This window comes from Salmo salar, chromosome 12, assembly GCF_965601325.2.
Source record: "Salmo salar chromosome 12, fSalSal1, whole genome shotgun sequence".
In the NCBI taxonomy this organism is placed as follows: Eukaryota; Metazoa; Chordata; class Actinopteri; order Salmoniformes; family Salmonidae; genus Salmo; species Salmo salar.
Genome location: NC_138302.1, coordinates 76,819,078 through 76,834,272, shown reverse-complemented (window position 1 = coordinate 76,834,272; position 15,195 = coordinate 76,819,078). Strand labels below are relative to the sequence as shown.

Sequence of the window (15,195 nt, the reverse complement as noted above, 5' to 3'; positions counted from 1 at the left end):
TCATGGTGGGTGAATTTTAGGTTCCAGTTGTTGTTGCTAGTCAACTTTTAGTGGACACCCTCATAAGTGTCTTTCAGAACACCACCGGTTTTGTTTTGGTTGTTGGTTAATGACTTTTTGTTAGTTCACCCTTCTGTTTGAGCAAAATGTTTGGTTTTCTTGCTGGGGAACGTAACTATAACATACATGTATAAAGAACAGTGAGGCAATAAGGACTAAACTCACCAGAAGCGGGCAAGCAGAGCGAGGCAAGTGGAAAGGATGGGACAGGCAGAGCAGTGACCATGCTAGCAGGATAGTTCATATCTCCAATCTTTGCTTATAGTGAGGTTGTTTCCATAAGTGGATAAATTGGTCTTATTTAGCATGTATGGTAAAACCTTAAGCAACCTCTTCCCATTCAAATTAGCTAGAAAATGGTGAATGACAACTTGTTTTGTGAGACTACAGTGCCAACAGAAAAATAGAGAAGCGTTCTAATTGAGAGCGATGTCAAAGTGGACAACCCGTCCACCTGGCTTCGGTTGGGTCATTATAATTCAAAACAATGCATTCTTAAATAAATCACACGCCTCGCATGCTCGGGTATGGTAAGTTTAGGCCATAACTGTTTGAATGTATTTCTCTAGGTTGGTGAGGGGGTCAGCTAAGGACTCCCCATCCCCTAAGGCGGAATCTTACCTAGCAGGTGCTTCATGACGGCCATGTTGCGCTCCCATAGGTTGCTGAAGGGACCCCATCGGGACTTTCCCTCAGGGAGGGGGTTGTTCTTTACCCATCCCCCACAGGCAAAGCTGTAGAAGTCGTGGCAGGGGTCCACAGAACGGTCCAGGGCTCCAATCACAGCACTGGCCACAGTAATGCATGGCTCTGTCCGACACATACCCGGGTGAGCTGCCAACAGGGAGTGGGACAAGCAGCTCAACATACTGTATCAAATATATTTTACAGACACTGCTACTTCAGCCTCAACAGTTAGACAACACTATTGCTTTGATTAAACAGCTAGTAAACTCAGCAAAAAAAGAAACGTCCCTTTTTCAGGACGCTGTCTTTCAAAGATAATTAGTAAAAATCCAAATAACTTCACAGATCATAATTGTAAAGGGTTTAATCAACGATTAAAATTATAGCTGAATAAAAGGATTGGAAAGGTGAATGGTTTAGTAAAAGCACATTCTTGTGCCGGTTCTTATAACAGACTAGAGGTCGACTGATTAATCGGAATGGCTGATTAATTAGGGCCGATTTAAACGTTTTCATAACAATCGGTATTTTTGGCCACCGATTTGCCTATTTTATTTTTGTATTTTTTTTGTATTCTTTTTTTTAACACCTTTATTTAACTAGGCAAGTCAGATTAAAAACACATTCTTATTTTCAATGACGGCCTAGGAATGGGGGTTAACTGCGTTATTCAGGGATTCGTTTTTGCAACCTTCCGGTTACTAGTCCAATGCTCTCGTGGAGTGCTTACATTGCACTCCACGAGGAGCCTGCATGGCAGGCTGACTACCTGTTACACGAGGGCAGCAAGAAGCCAAGGTAAGTTGCTAGCTAGCATTAAACTTATCTTATAAAAAACTATCAATCTTAACATAATCACTAGTTAGTTGATGATATTACTAGTTTATCTAACGTGTCCCGCGTTGCATATAATCGATGCGGTGCCTGTTAATTTCTCATTGAATCACAGCCTACTTCGACAAACGGGTGATGATTTAACAAGCGAATTTGCGAAAAAAGCACTGTCGTTGCACCAATGTACCTAACCATAAACATCAATGCCTTTCTTTAAAATCAATACACAAGTATATATTTTTAAACCTGCATATTTAGTTAATATTGCCTGCTAACATGAGTTTGTCACTTCTCCTGCGTTCCGTGCAAGCAGTCAGGGTATATACAGCAGTTTGGGCCGCCTGGCTCATTGCGAACTGTGTGAAGTCCATTTATTCCTAACAAAGGCTGTAATTAATTTGCCAGAATTGTACATAATTATGACATAACATTGAAGGTTGTGCAATGTAACAGGAATATATAGACTTAGGGATGCCACCCATTAGATAAAATACGGAACGGTTCCGTATTTCACTGAAATAATAAACGGTTGGTTTTCGAAATGATAGTTTCTGGATTCGACCATATTAATGACCAAAGGCTCGTATTTCTGTGTGTTATGTTATAATTAAGTCTATGATTTGATATTTGAGAGAGCAGTCTGACTGAGCGATGGTAGGCAGCAGCAGGCTCGTAAGCATTCATTCAAACAGCACCTTCGTGCGTTTTGCCAGCAGCTCTTCGCAATTCTTCAAGCATTGTGCTGTTTATGACTTCAAGCCTATCAACCCCCGAGATTAGGCTGGTGTAACCCATGTGAAATGGCTAGCTAGTTAGCGGGTGCGCGCTAATAGCGTTTCAAACGTCACTCGCTCTGAGACTTGGAAGTGGTTGTTCCCCTTGCTCTACATGGGTAATGCTGCTTCGAGGGTGGCTGTTGTCGATGTGTTCCTGGTTCGAGCCCAGGTAGGAGTGAGGAGAGGGACGGAAGCTATACTGTTACACTGGCAATACTAAAGTGCCTATAAGAATAGGTATATGAAATACAAATGGTATAGAGAGAAATAGTCCTATAATTCCTATAATAACTACAACCTAAAACTTCTTACCTGGGAATATTGAAGACTCGTGTTCAAAGGAACCACCAGCTTTCATATGTTCTCATGTTCTAAGCAAGGAACTTAAACATTAGCTTTTTTTACATGGCACATATTGCACTTTTACTTTCTTCTCCAACACTTATTTTTTTCATTATTTAAACCAAATTGAACATGTTTCATTATTTATTTGAGGCTAAATTGATTTTATTGATGTATTATATTAAGTTAAAATAAGTGTTTATTCAGTATTGTTGTAATTGTCATTATTACAAATACGTAAATACATTTTTTAAATCGGCTGATTTAATCGGCAGCGGATTTTTTTTGGTCCTCCAATAATCGGTACCGGTGTTGAAAAATCATAATCGGTCGACCTCTATAACAGACGACGGTGATTTGTAATGTGGGCTGATTGGTGGTTGAATATGTGTCACGACTTCCGCCGAAGTAGGTCCCTCTCCTTGTTCGGGCGACATTCGGCGGTCGATGTCACCGGTCTTCTAGCCATCGCCGATCCACCTTTCATTTTCCATTTGTTTTGTCTTGTCTTCCCACACACCTGTTTTCATGTCCATCATTACATGTTGTGTATTTAACCCTCTGTTCCCCCCATGTCCTTGTCCGGAATTGTTTATTGTAGTGCTTGTGCACGTTATGCTGGTGTGTAACTGGTTTTGTTTACACATTGATTTATTGTTCTGTTTACGGTGGTTTTATTTATTAAATTGCGCTGTTGTAAATCAGTTTTTGCACTCCTGCACCTGAATTCTCTACCGCCAGTACGCACCCCCTACCATATAAGCAAGTGGCATTTGGTTCCCTTTTGAAAATACAAGGAAATTAATACTGAGTTGAGAAAATACAGACGGTACAGTAAAAAGTTGTACCTGAGAAAATGTTGGCAGATTATATGAACACAAAAGAGCAATCATAGGTTGTTTGGTCAACTCTTCTCAGGATTATTTACCTGAACCAGGCTTAATAATCTTAGCCACTCACTCTCTTTGTAGAAGATCCCAACAGTGATGAGAGAGAAGAACAAGGCAACAGACAATGCACACACTAGGACCAACAGCCTCCGCTCAGTGTATGTCTTCTCAGCCCAACACCTAGGACCAGGACCATGTCGCAGTGTCACCTGTACACAAACACACACACACACAGCAATGAGCACAGGGCACCACAGTGTCATCTCCATAGATACACATACACTGGTTATGTGAGTAAAGGTTACAAAGATTGGTACACAAGTCACCCTTAACCACAGTACTCAGGCAAACAAACCACTATGTTCTATGATCCGATGATGAACGGTATCTGGTCAGAGATGATACACTCAATACCACAGGCACTGGGGCTAGTACTGTGAATGTTCTGGTTATGGTTGAAATGTCTCGCATGGTTTTAATAACAGATTATATACCATATCACCTTTCAACACCCCTCTATATAAAGGTAATGTATTCATCTTTTGTCCATAATTTTCTAGTTCTTCAGAATGTATCATTAAAATAAATTGTGCCACTGCCCCAGATAAGGGGAAGACTAACCAAAATGGATGAACTAGGACATTGTCATGTTTTTTTTAACTGAAAGAGCCATTAGTCGGAAAAATAAAAACACAGGCCCCACAGAAAACATGTCATTATTATCCAGGGGAAATTGTGAAAACGATTTTGCCTCGATTTTCAGCTTGGTCATTAAGAAATGCAGCAGCCATGACTGAATCCAAACAAGAGTGGTCTTGGGGGGATGGTTTAATGTGGGTGTCTCTTGTGTGTGTGTTTGCATGTGTCAAGTGTTTGTACATTCACTCTGCCTAAACAGTAGTTAGTCACTCACCCTTCTAGATAACTTAAAACAGTCTAACCAGGCCTTGAAGTAGCATTTTAGCTTCAGCCAGCTGGTGCGCAACTGTGGTAATGTTGGTTTGACATTCGATAGCCTATCTCTGGGGGGGGGGGGGGCAGTCAATAAATTACACAAAGTAAAAGGGACAATATTTTCATGTTGCACATTAAATGCGTTCAATATTGAGCTATTGATATTTTAAAATATTGTCCTATGTACATTGTGTAATTTACTAACATTTTTGTATGTTCCGGAACTCCAATTTGAGCAGCAGCAGCTGAAAAATGAGCTCCTACAAATATTGAAATTTACATGGTTTTTAGAGTGAAGTACATCGGAAAAAGCAAAAGAAAACTGCAAGACTGAAGAGGAGAAAAAACAAGCAACAAACAAAGAAGATAGGCTTTTGAAAAATAACTATTTTTCATAAAATTGTAGTTATCTTAGCTAGCTGAATTGTTTACCAGTTGCTAAGCAGTTGCTAGGGACTCTTTTGGAAGAAGCTAGCTAGCTAACGAAGAACAACAAAGAATATCTAGTTAACAGAAGAAAAGAAAGAGAAAATCAGGACAGAAGAAAAAGGATATCAAAGTGAAACAGTTCTCTCAAGAGACAATAATACAAGAAACAACACTTCTGTAGCTTGTCAACTATGTGTCTGTCTATCCCTGTTCTCTCCCCTCTGCACAGGCCATACAAACGCTTCACACCGCGTGGCCGCTGCCACTCTAACCTGGTGGTCCCAGCGCGCACGACCCACGTGGAGTTCCAGGTCTCCGGCAGCCTCTGGAACTGCCGGTCTGCAGCCAACAAGGCTGAGTTCATCTCAGCCTATGCTACCCTCCAGTCCCTAGACTTCCTGGCGCTGACGGAAACATGGATTACCACAGATAACACTGCTACTCCTACTGCTCTCTCTTCGTCTGCCCACGTGTTCTCGCATACCCCTAGAGCATCGAGCCAGCGGGGTGGTGGCATTGGAATCCTCATCTCTCCCAAGTGGACATTCTCTCTTTCTCCCCTGACCCATCTGTCTATCTCCTCATTTGAATTCCATGCTGTCACAGTTACCAGCCCTTTCAAGCTTATCATCCTTATCATTTATCGCCCTCCAGGTTCCCTTGGAGAGTTCATCAATGAGCTTGACGCCTTGATAAGTTCCTTTCCTGAAGATGGCTCACCTCTCACAGTTCTGGGTGACTTTAACCTCCCCACGTCTACCTTTGACACATTCCTCTCTGCCTCCTTCTTTCCACTCCTCTCCTCTTTTGACCTCACCCTCTCACCTTCCCCCCCTACTCACATGGCAGGCAATACGCTTGACCTCATCTTTACTAGATGCTGTTCTTCCACTAATCTCATTGCAACTCCCCTCCAAATCTCCGACCACTACCTTGTATCCTTTTCCCTCTTGCTCTCATCCAACACTTCTCACTCTGCCCCTACTCGGATGGTATTGCGCCGTCCCAACCTTCGCTCTCTCTCTCCCGCTACTCTCTCCTCTTCCATCCTATCATCTCTTCCCTCTGCTCAAACCTATCTCCTGATTCTGCCTCCTCAACCCTCCTCTCCTCCCTTTCTGCATCCTTTGATTTTCTCTGTCCCCTATCCTCCAGGCCGGCTCGGTCCTCCCCTCCTGCTCCGTGGCTCGACGACTCACTACGAGCTCACAGAACAGGGCTTCGGGCAGCCGAGCGGAAATGGAGGAAAACTCGCCTCCCTGCGGATCTGGCATCCTTTCACTCCCTCCTCTCTACATTCTCCTCTTCTGTCTCTGCTGCTAAAGCCACTTTCTACCACTCTAAATTCCAAGCATCTGCCTCTAACCCTAGGAAGCTCTTTGCTACCTTCTCCTCCCTCCTGAATCCTCCTCCCCCCCCTCCTCCCTCTCTGCGGATGACTTCGTCAACCATTTTGAAAAGAAGGTTGACGATATCCGATCCTCGTTTGCTAAGTCAAACGACACCGCTGGTCCTGCTCACACTGCCCTACCCTGTGCTTTGACCTCTTTCTCCCCTCTCTCTCCAGATGAAATCTCGCGTCTTGTGACGGCCGGCCGCCCAACAACCTGCCCACTTGACCCTATCCCCTCCTCTCTTCTCCAGACCATTTCCGGAGACCTTCTCCCCTACCTCACCTCGCTCATCAACTCATCCTTGACCGCTGGCTACGTCCCTTCCGTCTTCAAGAGAGCGAGAGTTGCACCCCTTCTGAAAAAACCTACACTCGATCCCTCCGATGTCAACAACTACAGACCAGTTTCCCTTCTTTCTTTTCTCTCCAAAACTCTTGAACGTGCCGTCCTTGGCCAGCTCTCCTGCTATCTCTCTCAGAATGACCTTCTTGATCCTAATCAGTCAGGTTTCAAGACTGGGCATTCAACTGAGACTGCTCTTCTCTGTGTCACGGAGGCTCTCCGCACTGCTAAAGCTAACTCTCTCTCCTCTGCTCTCATCCTTCTAGACCTATCTGCTGCCTTTGATACTGTGAACCATCAGATCTTCCTCTCCACCCTCTCCGAGTTGGGCATCTCCGGCGCGGCCCACGCTTGGATTGCGTCCTACCTGACAGGTCGCTCCTACCAGGTGGCGTGGCGAGAATCTGTCTCCGCACCATGCGCTCTCACCACTGGTGTCCCCCAGGGCTCTGTTCTAGGCCCTCTCCTATTCTCGCTATACACCAAGTCACTTGGCTCTGTCATATCCTCACATGGTCTCTCCTATCATTGCTATGCAGACGACACACAACTAATCTTCTCCTTTCCCCCTTCTGATAACCAGGCGGCGAATCGCATCTCTGCATGTCTGTCAGACATATCAGTGTGGATGACGGATCACCACCTCAAGCTGAACCTCGGCAAGACGGAGCTGCTCTTCCTCCCGGGGAAGGACTGCCCGTTCCATGATCTCGCCATCACGGTTGACAACTCCCTTGTGTCCTCCTCCCAGAGTGCTAAGAACCTTGGCGTGATCCTGGACAACACCCTGTCGTTCTCCACTAACATCAAGGCGGTGACCCGATCCTGTAGGTTCATGCTCTACAACATTCGCAGAGTACGACCCTGCCTCACACAGGAAGCGGCGCAGGTCCTAATCCAGGCACTTGTCATCTCCCGTCTGGATTACTGCAACTCGCTGTTGGCTGGGCTCCCTGCCTGTGCCATTAAACCCCTACAACTCATCCAGAACGCCGCAGCCCGTCTGGTGTTCAACCTTCCCAAGTTCTCTCACGTCACCCCGCTCCTCCGCTCTCTCCACTGGCTTCCAGTTGAAGCTCGCATCCGCTACAAGACCATGGTGATTGCCTACGGAGCTGTGAAGGGAACGGCACCTCCATACCTTCAGGCTCTGATCAGGCCCTACACCCAAACAAGGGCACTGCGTTCATCCACCTCTGGCCTGCTGGCCCCCCTACCTCTGAGGAAGCACAGTTCCCGCTCAGCCCAGTCAAAACTGTTCGCTGCTCTGGCACCCCAATGGTGGAACAAGCTCCCTCACGACGCCAGGACAGCGGAGTCAATCACCACCTTCCGGAGACACCTGAAACCCCACCTCTTTAAGGAATACCTAGGATAGGATAAAGTAATCCTTGTAACCCCCCCCCCCCTTAAAAGATTTAGATGCACTATTGTAAAGTGGTTGTTCCACTGGATATCATAAGGTGAATGCACCAATTTGTAAGTCGCTCTGGATAAGAGCGTCTGCTAAATGAGTTAAATGTAATGTTAAATGTACTGATGGTCCCTAACTAGCCCCATAGGGATATCGAATGTCAAACCAAATTGACCATGGGCATTATGATAGGTCATGTGCAGCTCCTCTCCGAATTGATGATTACTTGGGTGCTGCGAGCTGTGGGCAGGATTGAAATAAACCCAACCCAAGGAAAACTGCTATGGTACCCTTCATTCCGTGACATACCATTTTTTTCCCCTATTTAGCAAATCTCCATTTTGGACAAGACTGACTTCATGACCAAAATTCTCATATTTACACTTTGTAGTACATTTTTACACTAGAATAAATGTATCTTTCTCATAGAGATACCACATAGGCGTTTTCAAAACAAGAAGTTGCTTTTTAGGGGCAGTCGCTCTTAAACTAAAATGGCACATATGTAAACCAAGTAAACTGTTCATGTTAGTCCTTCTTTTGTTATTGTGCACAGAGGCATTCATTGCTGATAAGAAGCTAATTTTTGCACATGATCTACTCACTTACTATAGGAATTAGTGTGGTTTCCCCTCACTTTCAGCTTTACACACCCTGTGAAAACCAATTATCCCAGACCTGTTAAAAAATGTGATTATGTCCCATTTGCTAAGGCAAGAGTTCAAATGTCACACTGAATGTGAGCAGCTCTGGTGCCAAAGCCACAACAGGCTTCGTAATCCTCCAGACTTTGATTTTTACATTTACAATTTAGTCATTCAGCAGACAGACGCAATTAGGTTTAAGTACCTTGCTCAAGGGCATGACGACAGATTTTTACCCTAGTCGGGTCAGGGATTTGAACCTGCGACCTTTCAGTTACTGGCCCAACGCTCTAAACTGCTAGGCTACCTACCACCCCCACTTTCAGAGGTTGGGTGTTTTAAAAATTTTTTTTATCTGTATTTCTGTGTGCAATTGAGAAGCTAATTCTGCCAAGTCAGTGTGGTTGAGGTCTGTGCTTTATCACAGACTCTCACAGTAAAAACCACTGCACAATGTGATGGTAGAAAAATAGTTTTGGAAATGAAACGTTCTGAAACATACTTTATTTATTCTCTTAGCCATGGGAAAATATGTTAGGAATGATCTGATTTCAGAGGAAGCTCAGATTCTCAGCAGAAGGAAAAGAGCTGGCTGAAGTAAAATGGAAATATTGAAACCATGAAACACAATCATTTCTGTTAACAGACTTCTAGCCAGACACGTGTGAAGCCACTGACTCAGACAGCGCAGGTCCATTGTATAACCTGTTATGATTCTTAGTTACATAGTTACTGTTGTTGCAGCCTCTAAAAAGTTAGGCAACAGTGTCTTCAAAAGACCTTTATCTAGTGATACCTTTGTCAACAGTCCACAGTAGGTGCAGCATGTTGTTCTGCTTTCTCCTACTTAATCAGTTGTGGATAGTGGATATACACTATATATACACAAAAGTATGTGGACACCCCTTCAAATTAGTGGATTCGCTATTTCAGCCACACCTGTTGCTGACAGGTGTATAAAATCGACCACACAGACATGCAATCTCCATAGACAAACATTATCAGTAGAATGACCTTACTGAAGAGCAGCCACACAAAAGCCTACGATCACCATGCGCAATGCCAAGCGTTGGCTGGAGTGGTGTAAAGCGTGCCGCAATTGGACTCTGGAGCAGTGGAAACGTGTTCTCTGGAGTGATGAATCACGCTTCACCATCTCAGTCCGACAGACGAATCTGGGTTTGGCGGATGCCAGGAGAACGCTACATGCTCGAATGCATAGTGCCAACTGTAAAGTTTTTTGTTTTTCATTGTTCAGGCTCATTAGGTCCAGTGAAGGGAAAACTTAACGCTACAGCATGCAATGACATTCTAGACGATTTTGTGCTTCCAACTTTGTGGCAACAGTTTGGGGGAAGGCCGTCTCCTGTTTCAGCATGACAATGCGCCCGTGCACAAAGCGAGATCCATACAGAGATGGTTTGTCGAAATCGGTATGGAAGAACTTTGAGCCTTGACCTCAATCCCATCGAACAACTTTGGGATGAATTGGAAAGCCGACTGCGAGCCAGGCCTAATCGCCCAACATCAGTGTCTGACCTCACTAATGCTCTTGTGGCTGAATGGAAGCTAGTCCCCGCAATGTTCCAACATCTGGTGGAGGTTGTTACAGCAGCAAAGAGGGACCAACTCCATGTTAATGCCCAGGGTTTTGGAATGAGCTGTTCAACAAGCAAGTGTCCACATACTTTTGGTCATGTAGTGTATCTTTGTTAAAAAGTAGTGATTATTGGTGACTTTATTTAGTGCAGGGGAGAAAGAAGAATCCTGCACAGGGATTCAGAGTTGTAAGCATAGAATTAGGAATTAAAATACTTTAATATGATCTCTATGGTTAGAAGACTGTTGTATCCGTAAGGTAGAAAGTAAGAATACAAATGGAATGTGTTTATATACTTACATCTGTGGGCTGAAAATCCTATCTTAACAGTGCAGTTATCCACTTACCAGTGCAGGTACAGTGAACACATTGGTTTTCAATATGATTAACTACAGTATTAATCTGACAGACTTTGTATCAACAGAAAACCTAGGATACCACAAGCAGTGAGCTCCACCTTGCCTGTCAAATATTATAGAAACACATGCAACTTGAGACATCTGTTCTGTAGGATGGGCTCTGCAACTGATTATCCAAGCTTTTTGAAGCACCCAGAAATGCAGATACTGTATGGGCCTCTGTAAAGGGTAGTTTGTTTAGTCTACGCATCAGGAGATAGTCTTTCTCCTCAAGTAGCTCTCTGTGTTAAATGTAGCACATGGCTGACAGAGAATAGCAGGCTCACAGGAAATACCATGACGCTCAAAGTCCTCACAAAGATAATAGAAGAACTGGAATTTGATTAGCTCAATGCTAATGCATTTATTTGGAATGGAATTTGTCATACAATGCAAGCAGATCATAACATAACAACAGAAGCAGCAGAATGAGTGCATCTAGACAGACTTGGCATGTGTCAGAGCTCGTCCATTATTTTTATACAAAGAAATAGTTGTCCTACCTGCATGGCAGGGGGGTAGATCTCATCCCCGTTGGAATCTACCAGGTCATCTTCGTTCAGAGTGGCCCTCTTGTACGTGGACATCTGAAAGGTCAAATGCAGAAAAGACTCCCTCAGTGCTTCCATGCTCCTTAAGGCCCTCTCCTCTCCTTTCCTACAGTCAGGATGTGTGTGATGTTTACTCTTTAACAGTCTTTGGGAATCCTGGGTTTCCCCCTAAGATCAGGGGAAGGAATATTAAATTCAGCGCCCCAGTATTTCCTACCCTCTTCTCACCACCTCCCTACCCCGTAACCCCCTACTCAAGAACCCCCCATTGCGTCATTCGGCTACTCCTGGGGTCTAATCTCGTGGGCGCCTTCAAAACTCACCACTTAAAAAGTCCTGTAAAGGTTTTTAAAGAAACAGCCTGTCCTCTCTAGCAACTTTGTTGTTCTGCTCAGCCCTCCTTCAGTACACGCTCTCCTGGAGCTCCAACTTAGCCCAACCTAGTCAAACAAGAAACAAAACAGAGAGGGAACTCGCGAAAAACAGGAAGGAGCATTGACTTAATCGACTTATGTGACTGAAAGTGAGGGTGTGTGAGAGGGAGTGTGTGCATTCCACAGAGTGGTTTCATATAGATTTAGGGAGGAAACTTTTATACGTTAGTTACCTCCCACTCTCCTATCCATAGGACTTTCAAGACCAGAGGGTGGAGTCTGGATGGAAATGCTCTCCCACTGCATGCTTTCAGTTGTTGCCCGGGTTACCGTCACCCGATAGGCATGACAGTCGATTGTTTCAAACCTTACCCTGTCTAACCCTTCACCCAGAAGGACATTGAGAAATCTTAATTTCTTAAAAAATTATGTTTTTACTGCTTGGGGAAAGGTTTGATATTGGAACTGACCTTTGTAATCAGGTAAACTACTATAATTTCAAAGTGTAGTACTAGTTCTTCTCCTGTATTCAATCTAATCCATGACACTTCCCCTAAATCAAGCTTAGTTACCTACACCTATAACTCATGTCAAAAGCTATGCATCTTCAGACACCAAATAGGCAGCTGTAACTGCTACACCAGCCTACAGCAAAACTGCAAACTCCACTCCTACCAAACCAAACCCAGCTTTCTAGTACACGGACAGCGCCAGTCAAATCTACCGGCAGTATCACAAGGCCTGAACAGCACAGCGGACAGCCACTAGTGTTCTGTTAACCTCCACAAGGCCACTCAGAAAACATGCCCACACTGATATTCTTGGCTCTCCTTAACAAGGTCCTGCTCAGTCCTATCATCACCCTGTGGAGGGACCATTCTGATGAGAAAGAGAGATGGTGGGAGACACACAGAAGTGATGAGAGGGATGACAAAACGACTGGGAGACGACTTCTGTGGTAACCACTTATTTTTAGTGGATTTCAAGTACATTTTCAGACTAAAGTGAGTTTCAGTTCTCAGCATCATAATGCCTACTACTGTATGTGGAAGAAGATGGCGCTGCAGTGGATAACTGCCGTTTTACAGGCTCCTGACCATTTCTGCTATTTTGTGTGTTTTTACCCTGATCTTAACTTTTTTATTTTTGTATATTTCCACCATCATTTCCTATGACCGAAAATAACTTTGGACATCAGAACAGCGATCACTAACCTCGATTTGGATTAAGATTTCTACTTCAACAAGTCAGCAATATACTGCTCATTCCGGACCAGGCCCCTAATCCCCAGGATTTGAAAGAGGAAGAGGCGGTGCAAGAGAGTTAAACAAGCGGGCTCCCTGAAGAACTGTAATATCCTATGTTTCTTGGAGTCTTGGCTGAACAAGGACGTGGATAACATACATCTAGCTGTTTTTTCTATGCATCGTCATGACCAAACAGCAGCTTCGGGTAAGGTTAAGGGGGAGGTGTGTGTCTCTTTGTTAACAACAGCAGGTGCTGATCTTTAATGTTAAGGAAGTCTCAAAGTTTTATTCGCCTGAGTTAGAATACCTCATGATAAGCTGCAGACCATACTATTTACCAAGAGAGTTTATCTATATTTTTTTGTAGCCGTCTATTTATCACCACAAACCGAAGCTGGTACTAAGACCGCACTTAACGAGCTGCATAGGGCCATAAGCAAACAAGAAAATGTACATCCAGTGGTGGTGCTCCTTGTGGCCTGTCTTACTTAATTTTTACTAGCATGTCACATGGGCAGCTAGAGGCGCAAATACTCTAGATCACCTTTACTCCACACACAGAAACAAAACGCAAATCTGATCACAACTCTATCCTCCTGATTCCTGCTTACAAGAAAAAACTCAAACAAGTGGTCTGATGAAGCGGATGCTAAGCTACAGGACTGTTACATTAGCACAGACCAGAATATGTTCTGGGATTCATCCGATAAAATTAAGCAATGTACCACATCAGTCACCGGCTTCATTAATAAGTACATCGACGACGTCCCCCCCACAGTGACCTTATGTACATATCCCAACCAGAAGCCATGGATTACAGGCAACATTCGCACTGAGCTAAAGCCTAGAGCTGCCGCTTTCAAGGAGCGGGACACTAATCTGGATGCTTATAAGAAATCCTGCTACGACCTCCGACAAGCCATCAAACTGTCAAAACAGGACTAAGATCGAATCCTACTATGCCTGTCAGATGTGGCAGGGCTTGCAAACTATCATGGATTACAAAGGGAAACCCAGCCGAGAACTGCCCAGTGACACGAGCCTACCAGATGAGCTCATTTCTTTCTATGCTCGCTTCGAGACAAGCAGCACTGAACCATGCATGAGAGCACCACCTGTTCCAGATGACTGTGTAATCTCGCTCTCTGTAGCCAATGTAAGACTTTTAAACAGGTTTTTATTCACAAGGCTGTGTGGCCAGATGGATTACCAGAACGCATACTAAGAGCATCTTCCCTGAAATGTTCAACCTCTCCCTGACCCAGTCTGTAATACCTACATGTTTCAAGCAGACCACCATAGTCCCTGTGCCTGAGAACGCCAAGGTAACCCGTCTAAATGACTATCACTCTGTAGCACTCACATCGGTAGCCATGAAATGCTTTGAAAGGCTGGTCATGGCTCATATCAACACCATCATCCCAGACACCCTGGACCCACTCCAATTTGCATACTGCCCCAACAGATCCACAGATGATGCAATCTCTATTGCACACCACACTGCCCCCTCCCACCTGGAAGAGGAACAACTATGTCAGAATACTGAACCAAAGTGCCCTCCAAGCTCATCACTAAGCTTAGGACCCTGGGACTGAATACCTCCTTCTGCAACTGGATCTTGGACTTCCTGTTGGGCCACCCCGAGGTGGTGAGGCTAGGCAACAACATATCCACCATGCCGAAACTCAACACGGGGCCCCTCAGGGGTGACTACTTAGTCCCCTCCTGTACTCCCTGTTCACCCATGACTGCATGGCCGCACACGACTCAAACACATTTTAAGTTTGCTGACAACACAAAGGTGGTTGACCTGATCACCGACAATGATGAGACAGCCTATAGGGAGGAGGTCAGTGACCTGGCAGTGTGGTACCAGGACAACAACCTCTCCCTCAACGTCAGAAAGACAAAGCAGCTGATCATGGCCTACAGGAAACGGAGGGCAGAGCACGCCCCCATCCACATCAGCAGGGCTGTAGTGGAGCAGGTCGAGAGCTTCAAGTTCCTCGGTGTCCACATCACTAAGGAATTATCATGGTCCACACACACCAACACAGTTGTGAAGAAGGCACAACACCTCTTCCCTCTCAGGAGGCTGAAAATATTTGGCATGGGCCCTCAGATCCTCAAAGTTCTACAGCTGCACCATTGAAAGCGTCTTAACTGGCTGCATCACCGCTTGGTATGGCAACTGCTTGACATCCAACCGCAAGGCGCTACATAGGGTAGTGCGTGCAGCCCAGTTCATCACTACCATCC

The 15,195-nt window shown here is 44.7% G+C and overlaps 1 protein-coding gene across 3 annotated transcripts in view; it reads right to left on the bottom strand.

Annotated features, from left to right (window-relative positions):
• The window catches only part of LOC106565889 (endothelin-converting enzyme 1), a 50,552-nt gene that overhangs the window by 16,785 nt on the left and 18,572 nt on the right, over positions 1-15,195 (bottom strand). The window contains exons 1-4 of one of the 3 annotated variants that reach the window (XM_014133545.2): positions 11,639-11,874; positions 11,268-11,351; positions 3,660-3,798; positions 682-894 (exon numbers count right to left, since the gene is read on the bottom strand). In XM_014133545.2, the coding sequence (XP_013989020.1) occupies positions 682-894; positions 3,660-3,798; positions 11,268-11,351 (436 nt within the window). In that variant the 5' untranslated portion in view covers positions 11,639-11,874. Of the gene's footprint in view, positions 1-681; positions 895-3,659; positions 3,799-11,267; positions 11,876-15,195 lie in introns of those variants that run through there. The other 2 variants (XM_014133544.2, XM_082959299.1) reach the window with 2 other exon arrangements.